This window comes from Cyprinodon tularosa, unplaced genomic scaffold, assembly GCF_016077235.1.
Source record: "Cyprinodon tularosa strain WSP-4 unplaced genomic scaffold, ASM1607723v1 ctg280, whole genome shotgun sequence".
Classification (NCBI taxonomy): Eukaryota; Metazoa; Chordata; class Actinopteri; order Cyprinodontiformes; family Cyprinodontidae; genus Cyprinodon; species Cyprinodon tularosa.
This window is the reverse complement of record NW_024038986.1, coordinates 398567-412405: the sequence shown is the minus strand read 5'-3', so window position 1 is coordinate 412405 and position 13839 is coordinate 398567. Positions and strand designations below refer to the sequence as shown.

At 39.8% G+C, this 13839-nt stretch overlaps 1 protein-coding gene across 1 annotated transcript in view; it reads left to right on the top strand.

The window, feature by feature from the left end:
• Positions 1–13839, top strand: part of LOC119786881 (microtubule-associated serine/threonine-protein kinase 1-like) — a 91116-nt gene that overhangs the window by 35594 nt on the left and 41683 nt on the right. Inside the window, 2 exon segments of the mRNA XM_038290445.1 lie at positions 7496–7590; positions 12002–12077. Coding sequence (XP_038146373.1) covers positions 7496–7590; positions 12002–12077 — 171 coding nt within the window.

Below are 13839 nucleotides of genomic sequence, written 5' to 3'. Positions count from 1 at the left end.
GAGAGAAGAGGAGCTCTGATGATCTTCTCTGCTGTTCTAACCACTCTTCTGACCTTCTTCCAGTCTGAGGCACTGCAGCCTCCACACCACACAGTGAGACAGCTGGTCAGAACGCTCTCTATGGTGCTTCTGTAGAAGGTGGTGAGGATGGGTGGGGGCAGGTGGGCTCTCCTCATCCTCTGCAGAAAGTATATGTGCTTCTGTGCCCTTTTGACCAGTGAGGTGGTGTTTACAGTCCAGTTGAGGGTGTCTGTGATGTGGACCCCCAGGAATTTGGTGTTTCTGACCACCTCTTTAGCTGAGCTGTAGATTACCAGTGGAGCAGGGTTAGGCCGGTTCTTCCCAAAGTCCAAGATGATCTCCTTGGTCTTCTCCACATTCAGGATCAGACTTTTATCTCTGCATCAGCCAATCAGCTGCTCCACCTTCTCTCTGTAGTCCCATTCGGCTCTGATGAGGCCCACCACCATGGTGTCGTCTGCAAACTTCATGATGTGATTGGTGGTGAACCTGGGGACGCAGTCATGTGTCATCAGGGTAAACAGCATAGGGCTCAGGACGCAGCCCTGAGGGGAGCCTGTGCTTAGGGTGATGACATCAGAGGTGTTCCGTCCTACTTAGACTGACTGGGGTCTGTTGGTGAGGAAGTCTAGCAGCCGGATGGGTGCATTGAAGCTAAGCTGTTCCAGTTTGCCCATCAGATGCTGTTGGATGATTGTGTTGAAAGCAGAACTGAAGTCCAGGAACAGCATCCACACGTGGGTGTTCTTCTCCTCCAGGTGTGCCAGGTTCAGGTGGAGAGCAGCAGAGATGGTGTCCTCAGTGTAGCGGTTCATCGATAGGAGAACTGGACCGGTTCAACTGGAGACGGTGTGTTCTTTAACCAGCCTTTGGAAGCACTTCATCATGATGGGAGTAAGTGCGACAGGAGTGAGGTGACCTGAGGCTTCTTTGGGACCGGAATAATGGTTGCAGACTTGAAGCATGCTGGCACCATGGTATCGTCAAGCTAGGTGTTCAAAATATCTGTGAGGTCACCAGCCAGTTGACCTGCACAGTCCTGGTACACCCGCCCAGGTATGTTATCAGGCCCTGGAGCCTTCCTTGGGTTGACTCTCCTCAGAGTTTTCCTCACTTCAGCTACGTCCATGTTTAGTGTCTCTTCCCTCTGGTGTGCAACAGCTGTCACTGCTGGGGTGCTGTTTAGTGCCTCAAACCTTCCAAAGAAGTTGTTGAGTTAATTTAGGAAGTCAGTGTTTGCTGCATCTACCGTGGGGGGGGGGGGGGGGGGGGGGGATTTCCCGTATGCCTTGGCACATCCTTTTGGTGTTGCTGGCATCATGGAAGAGATCCAGCATCTTTTGGCCGCGGTTCTGCTTCGCTGATCTGATGGCACATTTTAAGTTGGCACGCGCTGTTCTCAGTGCCTCTCTATCACCAGACTTAAGAGCTAAGTTTCGTGATCTTTGAACCTCTCCATTCATCCAGGGTGGTTGGTTGGCCCGTGTGGTGATGTTCTTTGTGATGCTGACGTCTTCAATTTATTGTTGATGTAAGCTGACACAGTCATGGCATACTCGTTTATATTTATTTTGTTGTCATAGGTTGCTGCTGCTTAACTGCTTGTGATTGCAAATGTCTTTTACAGAGCTTTATACAGCTTTCAAATTTCCATTTCAGAAAAAAAGATAATAAAATAAAATAACCATTGAAGTGTCTTAGCAGCAGAGCTGCTCTTGTTTAATGGATTGATGGGGCTATAGTAAGACAGCAACAGAAATGCTGCAATTCACAAAAACAGAGTGCTGTCCTTGAGCGCAAGAATAAAAGGCTTTTAGAACATAGTAAACATCCAGACAACTCTGCTAATGGAGCTCCAAATTTTAAGCATGATGCCTGAGGCATGTTTTCCACTGGATGGTCATTTAAGATAAAATGGCAGTACAGAGGGCAAAAAAGCACTCCAATATACTCATAAATGGGCTGCTCTGGTTTATGTCCGAGATATTTGGACTGATGTTTGGATGATAAACCCAAGATGGAGGCGCAGATAGGGGGGTAGGATAAGCTGGACAAATATATTTATTGAAATGCAAGACAGAAGTAGTGGATTATAAATATATTTTTTTCTAATCTGAAAAAAATAACCACTGACAGAAAGGTTAAAAGTTTTCGCTCACAGCTTGTGCACATACATATATATATTGCAGATGTTCTTCCCGATATATGAGAATATAGCAGAACAAATAATCCGCCATTTGGTTCACACTTTTCCTGCTACCTAACTAGGAGGCTATTATTATCAAGTCAAATGAGGTTTTTGTTCTTGTAAGTGCCAAAAATGCCCAACAAACACTGATGTAAAGAGTTTAGACCTTATATTAATTATTTAATCCCACTACGTCTGGTTAAATTTGAAAAATGCTTGGAGGGAGAGCTTTTAGAATAAAGAAACTGCAACTAATCAGTAAATGAAAGCTTGTCAATTTAGTTTAGGAGAACAGACAAAACAAAAAGCCCAGAGGGAATGTTGTACAAAGGAGCTTGTTCACGTGATAGCTTGTTGCTACGCAGAGCGCATCAGGGAGACCGCCGAGAATACTAACCAGGGACCACAGGAGGAGGGGAGGAAGAGGAGGAGGCGACGCAAAAGAAATGATCTAATGGTGACACAATGCAAAATCTCAAAACAAAACGTCAACAGCAGGAAGAGGAAACTGGCAGCAAATTGTTCTGTAAGGAGACAAGTTTGGAATGGTTTCTGAATTACCCTCAGGAAATAACTAAAATGAGAGGGTTTATAGAAATACATAATAGAAAATGATTTCTTTGTTCCATACAAAGGCAACAATTGTGAGGAAAAAGTGTCAAAAAAAAAAGGAAATCAAAAAACAACAAAAATCAAATAAGAGCGGTTTTTATTTTGACCGTGTGGGAACATTTCTCCCAAATATCCTCCAATTGATCTTCTTGCATAGTTATTTCCATATCTGCAAACTTTTTTTAATATTATTGTTACATAGATGGAAAAGACGGCCTTCAATGTGGAGCCATGTGGAACTGAAGAAAAATTATGCATGGTCTTCAACTATTTCTTCCTGAGTAAAGTCTTAGACTAATGTGCATTTGTGACCTCACCAAAAATAAAATCCTTAGTATCCGAGTTCCTCATGCTGAACCAATGATGGTACGATGAACAGAATCTGGTGTTTAGCAACAGGAAGTGGACACTAAGGACCAAGCAGGGGCATCACAGATGCATGGGGCATAGGAAACATGGATGGTTTGCTTTGGGGCACAAAAAATTCTGCAAAAAGCAATGCTTCAATCACCCTGTAGAACACATCTGCATTATAAAAAATGGTGGTGGCAGCATCATATCGTCTTTTTTTTTTTTTTTTTTGTGGAATAAAGAGGCAGCCTAGTAAAAAAACTGGTTAAAAGCTGAAAACAACTAGAGAGTTAGGCAGAGGTTCAACTCCCAGCAGGACAGAAACTAAACAGCCTGAGCTGCAATGAAGGGGTTAAATTGGATGGGCATTATCAAGTTATATGATAACTCATATGTCATGATTTTTTACATTTTTATATTTAACTTCAACTTTATTTTACTCTTATAATTGTATTTTTTTATTTATATATTTTTTCTGCATTTATATTTTATTTTTTTAACCACATGTGAATAATGTTAATGTTATAGGTAGATGAGTATTGTCAGTTATTATTCAAATAATTATTATCACTATAACCTGGCTTAAAACCTCATCTTTTTTTATGGCCACTCTTAGATTTCCCGTAACGTAACCTGCACATTTTAATGGGCTGAACCAGACGGGTTTGCATGTCTTAACGTTTTAGTAGCAGTCTTTGTAGACCTCCCACACCACTTATTGCACCTGCCCTTATTTTAAATCTTTTAAGATCAGACCCATAGTGTTTTATATGTAGGGTTTAGTTGCCAGAAAGTTCCATGCTGTTTTCCCTTCGCCACATTCCCTGTTTCTAAATGGGCTTCATAACCTGCTTAGCTTTCTGGGAAACTTTTAATTAGATTCCCTTTTTTCTTTCAAAAATACCTTCCTTCTTGCTATAATATCATAAAGTTTATTTTGTGGAATGCACCAGTAAAAGGGGAACTTTTTGCTTTTAAAGTTACTGCTGTTTGTGCCCTATCTGTCAGTTCAGGAAATCTACCAAGTTATGATAGGCTTGAATTTGTGCCAAATACTTTTTTAGATTAATAAAAAAAAAAAAAACCTACATACTGCTATATCCCTGACCTGGCTGTTTGCTGTGTTCCTTGGTCATCGTGATGCTGTTTGTTCACTAATGTTCTCTAACAAACCTCTGAGGTCTTCTCAGAACAGCTGGATTTATAAGATTAAGACAGATTGTTTGTTTGGTGATATTATTCAGTGGTTTCAGATTAAAGAGGGTGGATACTAATGCACACCAGATGTTTCCCGGTTTTGTTTTCACAACAGGATAATTTTTTTTTTACTTCCATTTTTTTTTCCTTTAAAAGTTTGCACTACTTATTGAGTTATCACATTCTGTTGGTATATTTATTTTGCATGACAGGTCAAACTTGTATGAGCTTTAGATAGATTACATGTGCTTTTGCTTTATTTACTTTGTGATTCTGTTTTATTCTATTTTATGAACCTAAAATCAGTAGTCCAGCGAACACTTATTCTGTATTTTAAATCAGTTTTGAGGAGTTATAGCTGTTTTTATTTCTTTTTATATTTGTAGTTTTCATTGCAGAATGCTTACTGTTGTGGTTTTTTTTTTTAGGTAGAGAATTTTAAGATCTGTCCAGGGGCAACAGCTGAAAAATAGCCTTTTGGCTAATTCTGGTGCATTTGCAAGAATGCTTTTTAATGTACACTGTCCCTGTCAAATAAATTAATTAATTTAATTAACTTAAAAGTTAAGCTGCTTTAATTTTTCTTACATTAAAATGACATTTAGATGATAGTATAAGTAACTGGGTGCAGTCAGATTATCTGGCGTGTCGTAAGGCTCCTTATGAAAACCATATGAGAGATAACCTCTCCTGCTTCTTTTCTATTTCGAAGCATTATAACAAATTCTTCTAGATTGATTGGCTGCATGTTAGCGCACTTGCTTGCATTGAATTACAGGTGATGGCTACAGCGTTAACACTTCCTGGCCAGTAACTTGCATACTTGGCTGTTCTTGTTCTATACTGTTTGCCACCCTATTGGCGATGTAAAGCAAACTCAACATTTAATTTACCAGTTAAAAAGAAATGCAGTAACCTCTGATCCTCTTTGCTCCCTCATCTAGAAACAAATCCTTTAAATCTTGAATTGATGTTCAACCATATTTTTATTCTTATTTTTTGGTTTGAATGTGAAAAATGTAATGCTGGAGACATTTCTCAGCTCTGTTAGGAGCTACTGGGAGATACTGTGAACTCTGTCTCACATGTCTTCTATCACGACCCAATCCATCCAGGTACACAGTCCGAACCATCAGATTATTTGGGCATGCGCAGTCAGAAATACAGCCAGGTCACCGTTGATTGCACTTCATGAAAAAAATCTAAAATAATCTTTTTGTCTCCTTGAAAAAATAAGTGTACTTAACTAAACTGTTTATTGAGAAAATAGATGCGTTTAAATCCTGTCTGTTCGTCTGTGTTCGATCTGTCCCAGAAATGGGATCCTACACTCATTCCGGTCGACTTTGGATTCATACATAAATCTAGTCTTTTTGAGTTTTATATTTGCCTGTCTGTGCACCTTTATGCTGTATAGTGCATATTTTAATGAAAGACACAACTAAAATACAGATAAACGCAGTGCAATCATATTTTGCCAGACTCCTCTGAGCATGTCTGATGGTGACGTGAGACAAGCAATTTAACAGAGAGAATAAAAAACGTATCCAATTCTCTCAGAAAGTTAGTTAAATATTTTTTATAGGATGTAGTTTAGATTAGTTTAGAAGGATAGAAATTAGTACTCTCAGTACCATGCTTACATTATTTATGGCAATCTGAATGAATATCTGATTGCACGTGCACAAAGGAGCTAAATGATAAAGATCCTGCTTTCAGTATGGATGATAACTTTAACCTACTTTTGCTATCGTTGCAGAATCTTCAACTCTGAATGTCAACATATTTTAGATCTGTCAAAATTTTATATATAAGTATTACTGATATACTTTTTTTTTCAAAGTAATATTAATACTTTTATTTTTGCACCACTCTAGATCAGGATTCTTAAAAACTTCAAGCTGTGACCCCAAAAGTAACCATGCAACAGGCTGGTGTTCCCCTTAAAATACATAAATATTTTATTTTATTTGAACATTTAAAGTAAAGTAATTATATGCATGATTAAAATATATGTATTTTTAAAGCATTGAATAATTGAATTATTCTGTTTTTTTTTTGTTTTTTTTTTGGGGGGGGGGGTTCCCATTTTACAGTTTTCTGCTTTATTTGTTCTGTGGTTGTCTTATATTAAAAAAAAGAATCTTTTTGTTGAAAAAGTGATAGCTATGGCTTTTAAGAGCATGAATCTTGGAATGGAGTTTTTCTGCACACTCATACATTGAAGACAATATATGGGTGTGTGTCTGCTGGAGTTTTTGTCCTTTGTGTCTCTCAGTTTAGAAATTACTTTCATTATATATTAGATGTTTGATTAAGAATTGTCTAAATGCATTTAAAACATCTTGAAAAGTATTACTACAATAAATGATGTTGACACATTTTTACATTTTCTACATATTGAATATTTTATGATGGAGTTTAATTTTCTCATCTTATCTCTTAGCATCTCTGTGTCACCGCTCTGGTGTCGTCACACTGAGCTCACGTCTCCACAGAGTCATTGTCGATGGATAGCTTTGCAGAGATAGCATGTCCGGTTCACATGTGAGCCCATGTGACAAAGGCAAGGATGAGACACAAGAGGAGGAATCCAGCTTCCTCTTTATTTAAACGAATAGATGAGATGATTCTCCCATGCTGCATAGGAGTGCAAAGCACATTGCATTGTTGAAAAAGCCTGCAGAGTAAATGACACAGCTAAAGAAGGAGGTTGGATCAGAGTAGACGACTTCTGAAATACAAAAGGTTGCTGTCTGGCACTGTCTGAAACTGTGTGAATTAGATGAGTCCAGGTTTGATGCAATTGGTTCGATATGTTTACATGAGGCCAAAGAAAAGAAGATCTGCATTTTTTCCCAGTTATGTTTTATTTCTTTTTCCTGTTATTCTCCACCCTCCTCCTAATGTGTAATGTCAGCTCCAAGGAGACCAGGCGGAATGGATGTCTGAGGAAATTAAATTTTCTTTATCACTGTTCTTGCGTCGTCTGAATGAGCCATGCATGGCACAAGTCTCCTGCACAGTGCACACAAAGCTACCGCACACTCACAGAGATCTATCCTAAGACAAACTTTGCTGGTATAACTTCACACACGTTTTCCTTCCTGTTTTCTCTCTTTGCAGTTGCCGCACAAGCAACAGGAAGAGTCTGATCCTGACAACCACTTCTCCCACGTTGCCTCGCCCTCATTCCCCCCTTCCCCTCCCAGGACACATTGGTATGTGCAGAGTTTAAAACCATCTGACAGTGACCACTGTTTTTGACTTTTGGGTTGATTTTTAAGAGGGATTTGATTTTTGCTGTTGTTTTACTGGCTTGATTGAATAGAAAAACTTCAGACAAAAAATAAAACCAATATACTATAAACAGTTTAATCAGCTAATTTAGTAGGTTGCAAATTTCACAGAAGAACAAGAAACTACTTCCTGTCACTTTCCTAAAATAAGAGAGAACTCCACATACATTCAGTGTGTGAAAATCAAAGCTAAAATTAAAAAGTGACTTTCAAAATTTAAAGGAATAATTGCCACAGCCACTGAACCTGAACTTCAAATTCATGTAATAAAAAAAAGAAGAAAAACAAAATGTTTAATTTGATAAAAGCAGAGATACATTCATGATGTACAGAAAAGTAAGCAGCAAAAACATTATAGAAAAAAATGTCATACAAATGTGGACCTTAGAAAAATGTCATGATTGGTTTAATGAACGAAAACCCACATGCGGAACACTTACGGAGACAGAGGAAAGTTTAACAATATTTATTAGGGAAACACACACAGAGTTAATCAGGAACTGGTTCTGGTGCAGGTCCGGGACTGGTTACTCTTATATCTTGAAGAGGTTCTAACAGATCCTTTGAGAGGGGGACCGGTTGGGTCCAGAGACAGTGGAAGTAGCAGAGAGCTCAGCAGCAGCAGCGTCTAGCTTCTAGCCAGAGAGTTTTCGGACTTGGGTTTGTTTCCTAGCTCTTCCCAGAGAACTGACGGAGGAATCCAGACTGAGATCTTCAGGTTTGGCTTACGTGGGCAGGCAGGTAGATTTCCAGGTTATGCTCATCCAGAGCTTCAGACTTCAGTCGGGTTTCTGCGAGCAAAGAAGACAAGAACAAGTTAGAAGGCTAGTTTCTCTCAAGAGGCAACTAGTATTCACTAAGATTTCAGAGGCTCAGGTTCGCTAACCAAACTAGGTCAACACTGCGGCGTCGAAGGAAGGTCTGACTGCTGCTTATGTAGGGAGGTCTTCTGATGAGCTGATGATCCCCAGGTGTGCTGAGGACTCCAGCTCAGGAAGCCCACAGCGCTCTCTGCTGGAGACAGGTGGCAGATCTCCAGATCCCGACAAAAAATGTATAAAAATAACATAATAGTGAAGAGTTAAAGTCGTAGGGAAATCATATTTAAATGTAAAATCATTCTGGCTTGAACATGTGTATAAGTGTACTCTTTATCAGAAGATATTTCCCAAAATTTAGAAAATGTCTGTTTTTAAAGAAATCCTGTCTTAAAATCTGTGTGGGGATTTTTTTCATTATCTTATGCAGGCCAGTTAGTTATACTTCAGCTTGTACACCTAAATTCGGCCAATCATATACCGACGGTCATCTGTCAATCAAATTTTTTCGGTGATAGCATCTTGATTCATACGTCGCAGCTAATATACTCAACTGTTGAAATAAGAATCATTCCTTTCCCATTGAGTTCCGTCCCAGTGTTCAAGGGGATGGACGTCTGTGTCTTCAGCAGGCGTAGAGCTAACAGAACTGGCAGCGTTGCGAGGCAAGGGCTCAAACATGTACGGCTGTAAGCCTTCTACACCAAACCAAGCTTCTGCCGCCATGGCGTCCTCTTCCACAACAACTTCGTCCCCGCTTTCCTCCTCTAAATAGAAAATGTACAATGGAGAAGACTCAACCACGACCTCAGACACAAAACTCCCCTCCTCTTGCATGTTTCCTCTGTCCATAGCGTTCCTTGACCGTGTCGTTTCCAAGTCACCAATTTAGTGCTACTTGGTCCCAATGGAATTTTCCATTGGGAATCTACTAGCACTAAGTTGCTAACTGGTTAGAAAGATGCGTCTGAGAAACCAGCCACAACCAAACTTGCTTGCAAACCTTCCGCCACAACAATCCCGCCCCCTTGATAAACGACCAATCACATTCACTTTATTCACTCGTGTAAAGTCGTGCACCACTTGGGAGAATTCGGAAATGCAACGGTTGGAACGGCCGCTTCCCTATGACTTTAAAAGATAATCAATAAAATACTGTACTGTAAAGTGTTTCAACAATATAAAACTGTGCACCTGGAGAATAAAATAACCAATATACAGATATGGACATTTTATGTCCAAAAATGGGGTCGCCAGATATTGGGCCGGATTTATCAAGATCCAATTTTGCGTGCAGTAATTTGCGCTCGCAAACTGGAATTTTGTGCGAGGGGCTGAACCATGGTTTGCGGGTGATTTAACAAGAGCGATTGCGTAACTGGTGGCAGGTGCAAAACTGTTGGAGACGCCCTATTTAAATGATGGTTTTGCGCGTTTTGTGGTTTGCGGCAAAGTAGTTTGTGAAAACTAGTGCATTAAGAAATTTTAATCTTACAGTGGCACCCCCACCCCCTCCAAAAAAAAAAAAAAATTATATATATATATATATATATATATATATATATATATATATATATATATATATATATATATATATATATATATATATATATATATAAACTTTGGCAACCTTTATTCCCTAAGGTGGTATGTGGCTGAATTTCTACTTCACTGCAGTAAAAAAACAAAAAAAAACAGGTGTTTTGTATTGGCCTGTAGAAAAATGCACATACCAAATGGCTCACAATGGGACTGTGGATGAAATGACTGCGCGGAAGCATCCCCGCAGCATTGGCATGTTGCTCCACAGGCGCAGAGGTTGGGGTTCTCTGGTAGGGCGTCAGGGCGACATGGCATTTAGAACGTCGGACAGCACTTCTGAAAAACGAGATTGGGAGATCCCAGATGCAAAAAAGTGCAATGTTGCAAGGAGTTTTGTGATATCGGGTATTGCGTGGGTCCTCCTTGTGGCTGGCTCCAAATCCATTCGGAGTTCCCCCAACAGCTCCAAAATGGCAATGCTGGATAAACGATATGTTTTGATGATCGTTTCCTCGTTCATTCCAAAAATATTCACACGGAGTGAAAAAATGCGTTCTCTGGGTCTCCTTGCTTCATTTCGATGTCTCCTTCTTGCGACAATAAACGCTGCCATGTGTGCGCAATTACGCATACAGACCATTTGCACCTTCTTTTGAAACGTGTTAAATATAGAGTCAGATACCGTTAGCAAAATTGCTTTCAGGTTTGATAAATCACTTTGCGAGTGCTAAATTAATATATTTACATGTTCTCCTCCCACAAGACACACTTTTGCGTGTAAACGCCCCATATTGCATATTCATTGCAGAAAAAGTACTAAATGGATAAGAGACGCTATTTAGCACGTTTTAAAGACCAAATCCTTTTAGCACGCTGTTGATAGATCAGTTTGTACATTTTTTAGCGTGCGCAGTGAAATAGCTCACGTTTTTATACACGCAAACCTTTGATAGATCCGGCCCATTGTGACATATATCCCCAACAAGCGTACTTTTTCCTTTAAGTAAAAAATCCAGGATATTAGTGGGATGAATTACTAATCAAGAGCTTGGTAGGAGATAACATTAAAAATGGGGAGTCTCCTGTGTAAACTGGGAGACTTGTTAGGTATGAGCAAGGCCTGTAAAGAAATGATCCAACCTGATCCAGTTGCAGAGGTCAAATCTTTCTGCTTTCTGTTGCAGAACATCCCAAATAATTTATGGAACAGGGATCAGATTTATTTATTTTTAATGACATCTTTATAAAAACAGACGTTTCTATTCAGCAACAGAAATGTGACTATACATCAAACACTGTAGCAGCCTTACTGTATGAGGAAAGAGCTTTCTTATACTGGTATTGTAAATATAAAGTTAGAAACTGCAGCTGGGATGTTGATGGAAATGCCTGACCTTCTTGAACTACAAGCTGATCTGTTTCCCAGCACCTTTAAAGTGATGTGAATACAGTTTTATATCCTCATATTTTAAATCTGTTCAGAGATCAAAGTGTGACAAATAATATGTTATGGTTTTACAAGGGGCTATGAGGAGGGTGGTTAAATGGTTGTTATGCTAACGTTGTCTAGCAACCATGGGTACCTCCAGGCAATGACGGCCTAAGTAAAGTCTTGGTTTACCTCCCTAAGCCCAGGACTCATTGTTTTTGTTATTTTACAGCTGTTGTTTTATTATGTTTCTGTATTTAAGTGGACTAAGATACAAAACTTAAACTCACTAGGTGAGTTTAATGGTTGTCTCGTCAGTTCAGCCGTCAGCATTGTACTAAAACCTCTCTTCCAGGAAAGCGTTAAAGGGAGACGGTGACATCAAAATGAACTTGAGCTCCTAAAATCAATAGTATGGTCTTAAACTTTGTCACATTGCCATATTGATGCAGAGATTTAGTGTGAGTTGCAGGTTGTGTCTGTCTTGCTTTGTCATCTCTGACCTTCTCTGATGCATGTTTGCCTTTTCTCATTGTCCCCTTAGGAAGCAGCCCACTGGACAGCCCCAGAAACTTCTCCCCGAGCAACCCTGCACACTTCTCGTTCGCCTCTTCCAGAAGGTCTTTGTTTTGTCACATTTCTGTACCGTTCAATAAGTCAGGATATTGACACTGAAATTCAAAATGAATATATAAATTCAGTAATTAAATCCAGACAAATAAAAAAATTTCTAGTTCAATAAAGACAACTCCATGTGCGCGTCCAACTCATTGCTGTCTGCTGCAGATAAAATTGCATTGGGGAGTAGTCTTGATAGCAAATTAACTGATCAGCAGTTGGGTTCCACATTATCTCTGGTTAGTTTATCGTATACATGTGCACATTGTTTGTAGATTTTATAGATGTTCCAGCTCTGCCTGTTTTTCAGTGTAGTCCTGTTTCTCTGACTGTGACCGGCTGGATGTGCTCTCTTCATCCTCTGACATGGGAGCTAACTCGGAGCTTGTCTGCCTGGCTGTGTGTTTCCTGGACGAACCGCCTGTGGAGCTGGTTGACAGCTGCTTTTTGTCTGCTTCTGTCTCATTGAACCCTAGTCGGCCTCGGCAGATGGCCGTTCACACTGAGCCTGGTTCTGCTGGAGGTTTCTTCCTGTTAAAAGGGAGTTTTTCCTCTCCACTGTCGCTACAAGCATGCTTAGTGTGAGGGATTGCATTTGAGTCAATGAGTCAATCATCTGGTTTTCCTTAGATAGAAAAATTTGGATCAATTTGACTGTATGATATGGTTAAATTGTAAAGTAAAGAGATAACATGTGTTGTGAATTTGTGCCATATAAATAACCTGAATTGAATTCAATTGGTAGAGAGCCCATTACCCAAATCATATGAACTTGCCCAAGGCGTTAAAGCTTCCATTTACAGCCCCTCTGGCCCCTAGGTTAACTTTGCTTTACTGGAAGCTTGCCCATCCTTCCTCATATATCAAGTGGGTCCGGGAAGTACTCTACAATCTGAAGCTTGAGAGGCTTATTCTCTCTCCAGGGCACTTTGAAGTTATTCAATACCAGGTGTGACCCCTTCTTATGGTAAACACAGTCTCTTGATTACAGTCTTGATGTGAAGGTTTAGTAGAGAGAGCCACCTTTATTGCTATTCATTTTTTGTGGATTGTTGGGATTGATATGTATAATAATGTGCATATTTGTTCATATTTATACCTATAAATCTGAGGGGGGATAGGCAGGTGGTCAGGGGTATTCACATATATAAATGTTGATGCTTATAAAGAGGCTCTGGGGCTTTGATTTCAAGATTTAAATGTACACATATATTTTAATCCAAATTAGTGGTATTCCATGTCTTAGATTCATAATAATAATTGAACTTTATTGATCTCACATTGGAGAAATTTAGCTCTGCATTTAAGCCATCCCGTTGGGGAGCAGTGGGCTGCCACTGTGGGGCCCCTGGGGAGCAATCAGGGGTTAAGGGTCTTGCTCAGAGACCCAGAGTGGTATTCTGTGGGAGTGGGTTTTCATGTCTAAGAGGTGGGTCAGAAGCCACATTTACAATACCCTCTAAAAGAAACGTTCGGCACTGAGCTTGGATCAGTTAACCGTGCCGAGCTTGGTTCCTTTTACACACCACACTAGCACAGTTCCTCGCCTCCTAGTGATCATCTACAGTACTGCTGCCCTCTAGAGGTTAACCAGCAAATCAACATGTCAGAGCACGTAACATTCAGGAAGTTTGTGGACAGTCAGGCGAAGAAAACAGCCTTTGGTGTCGTATCCACTTCGTAAAAGCCGACTTTGTCAACTGTGATTACCATCTAATAATAGATGTCTAACAACAGTTATGTTTCTTAAGAGTTTTGACTAGG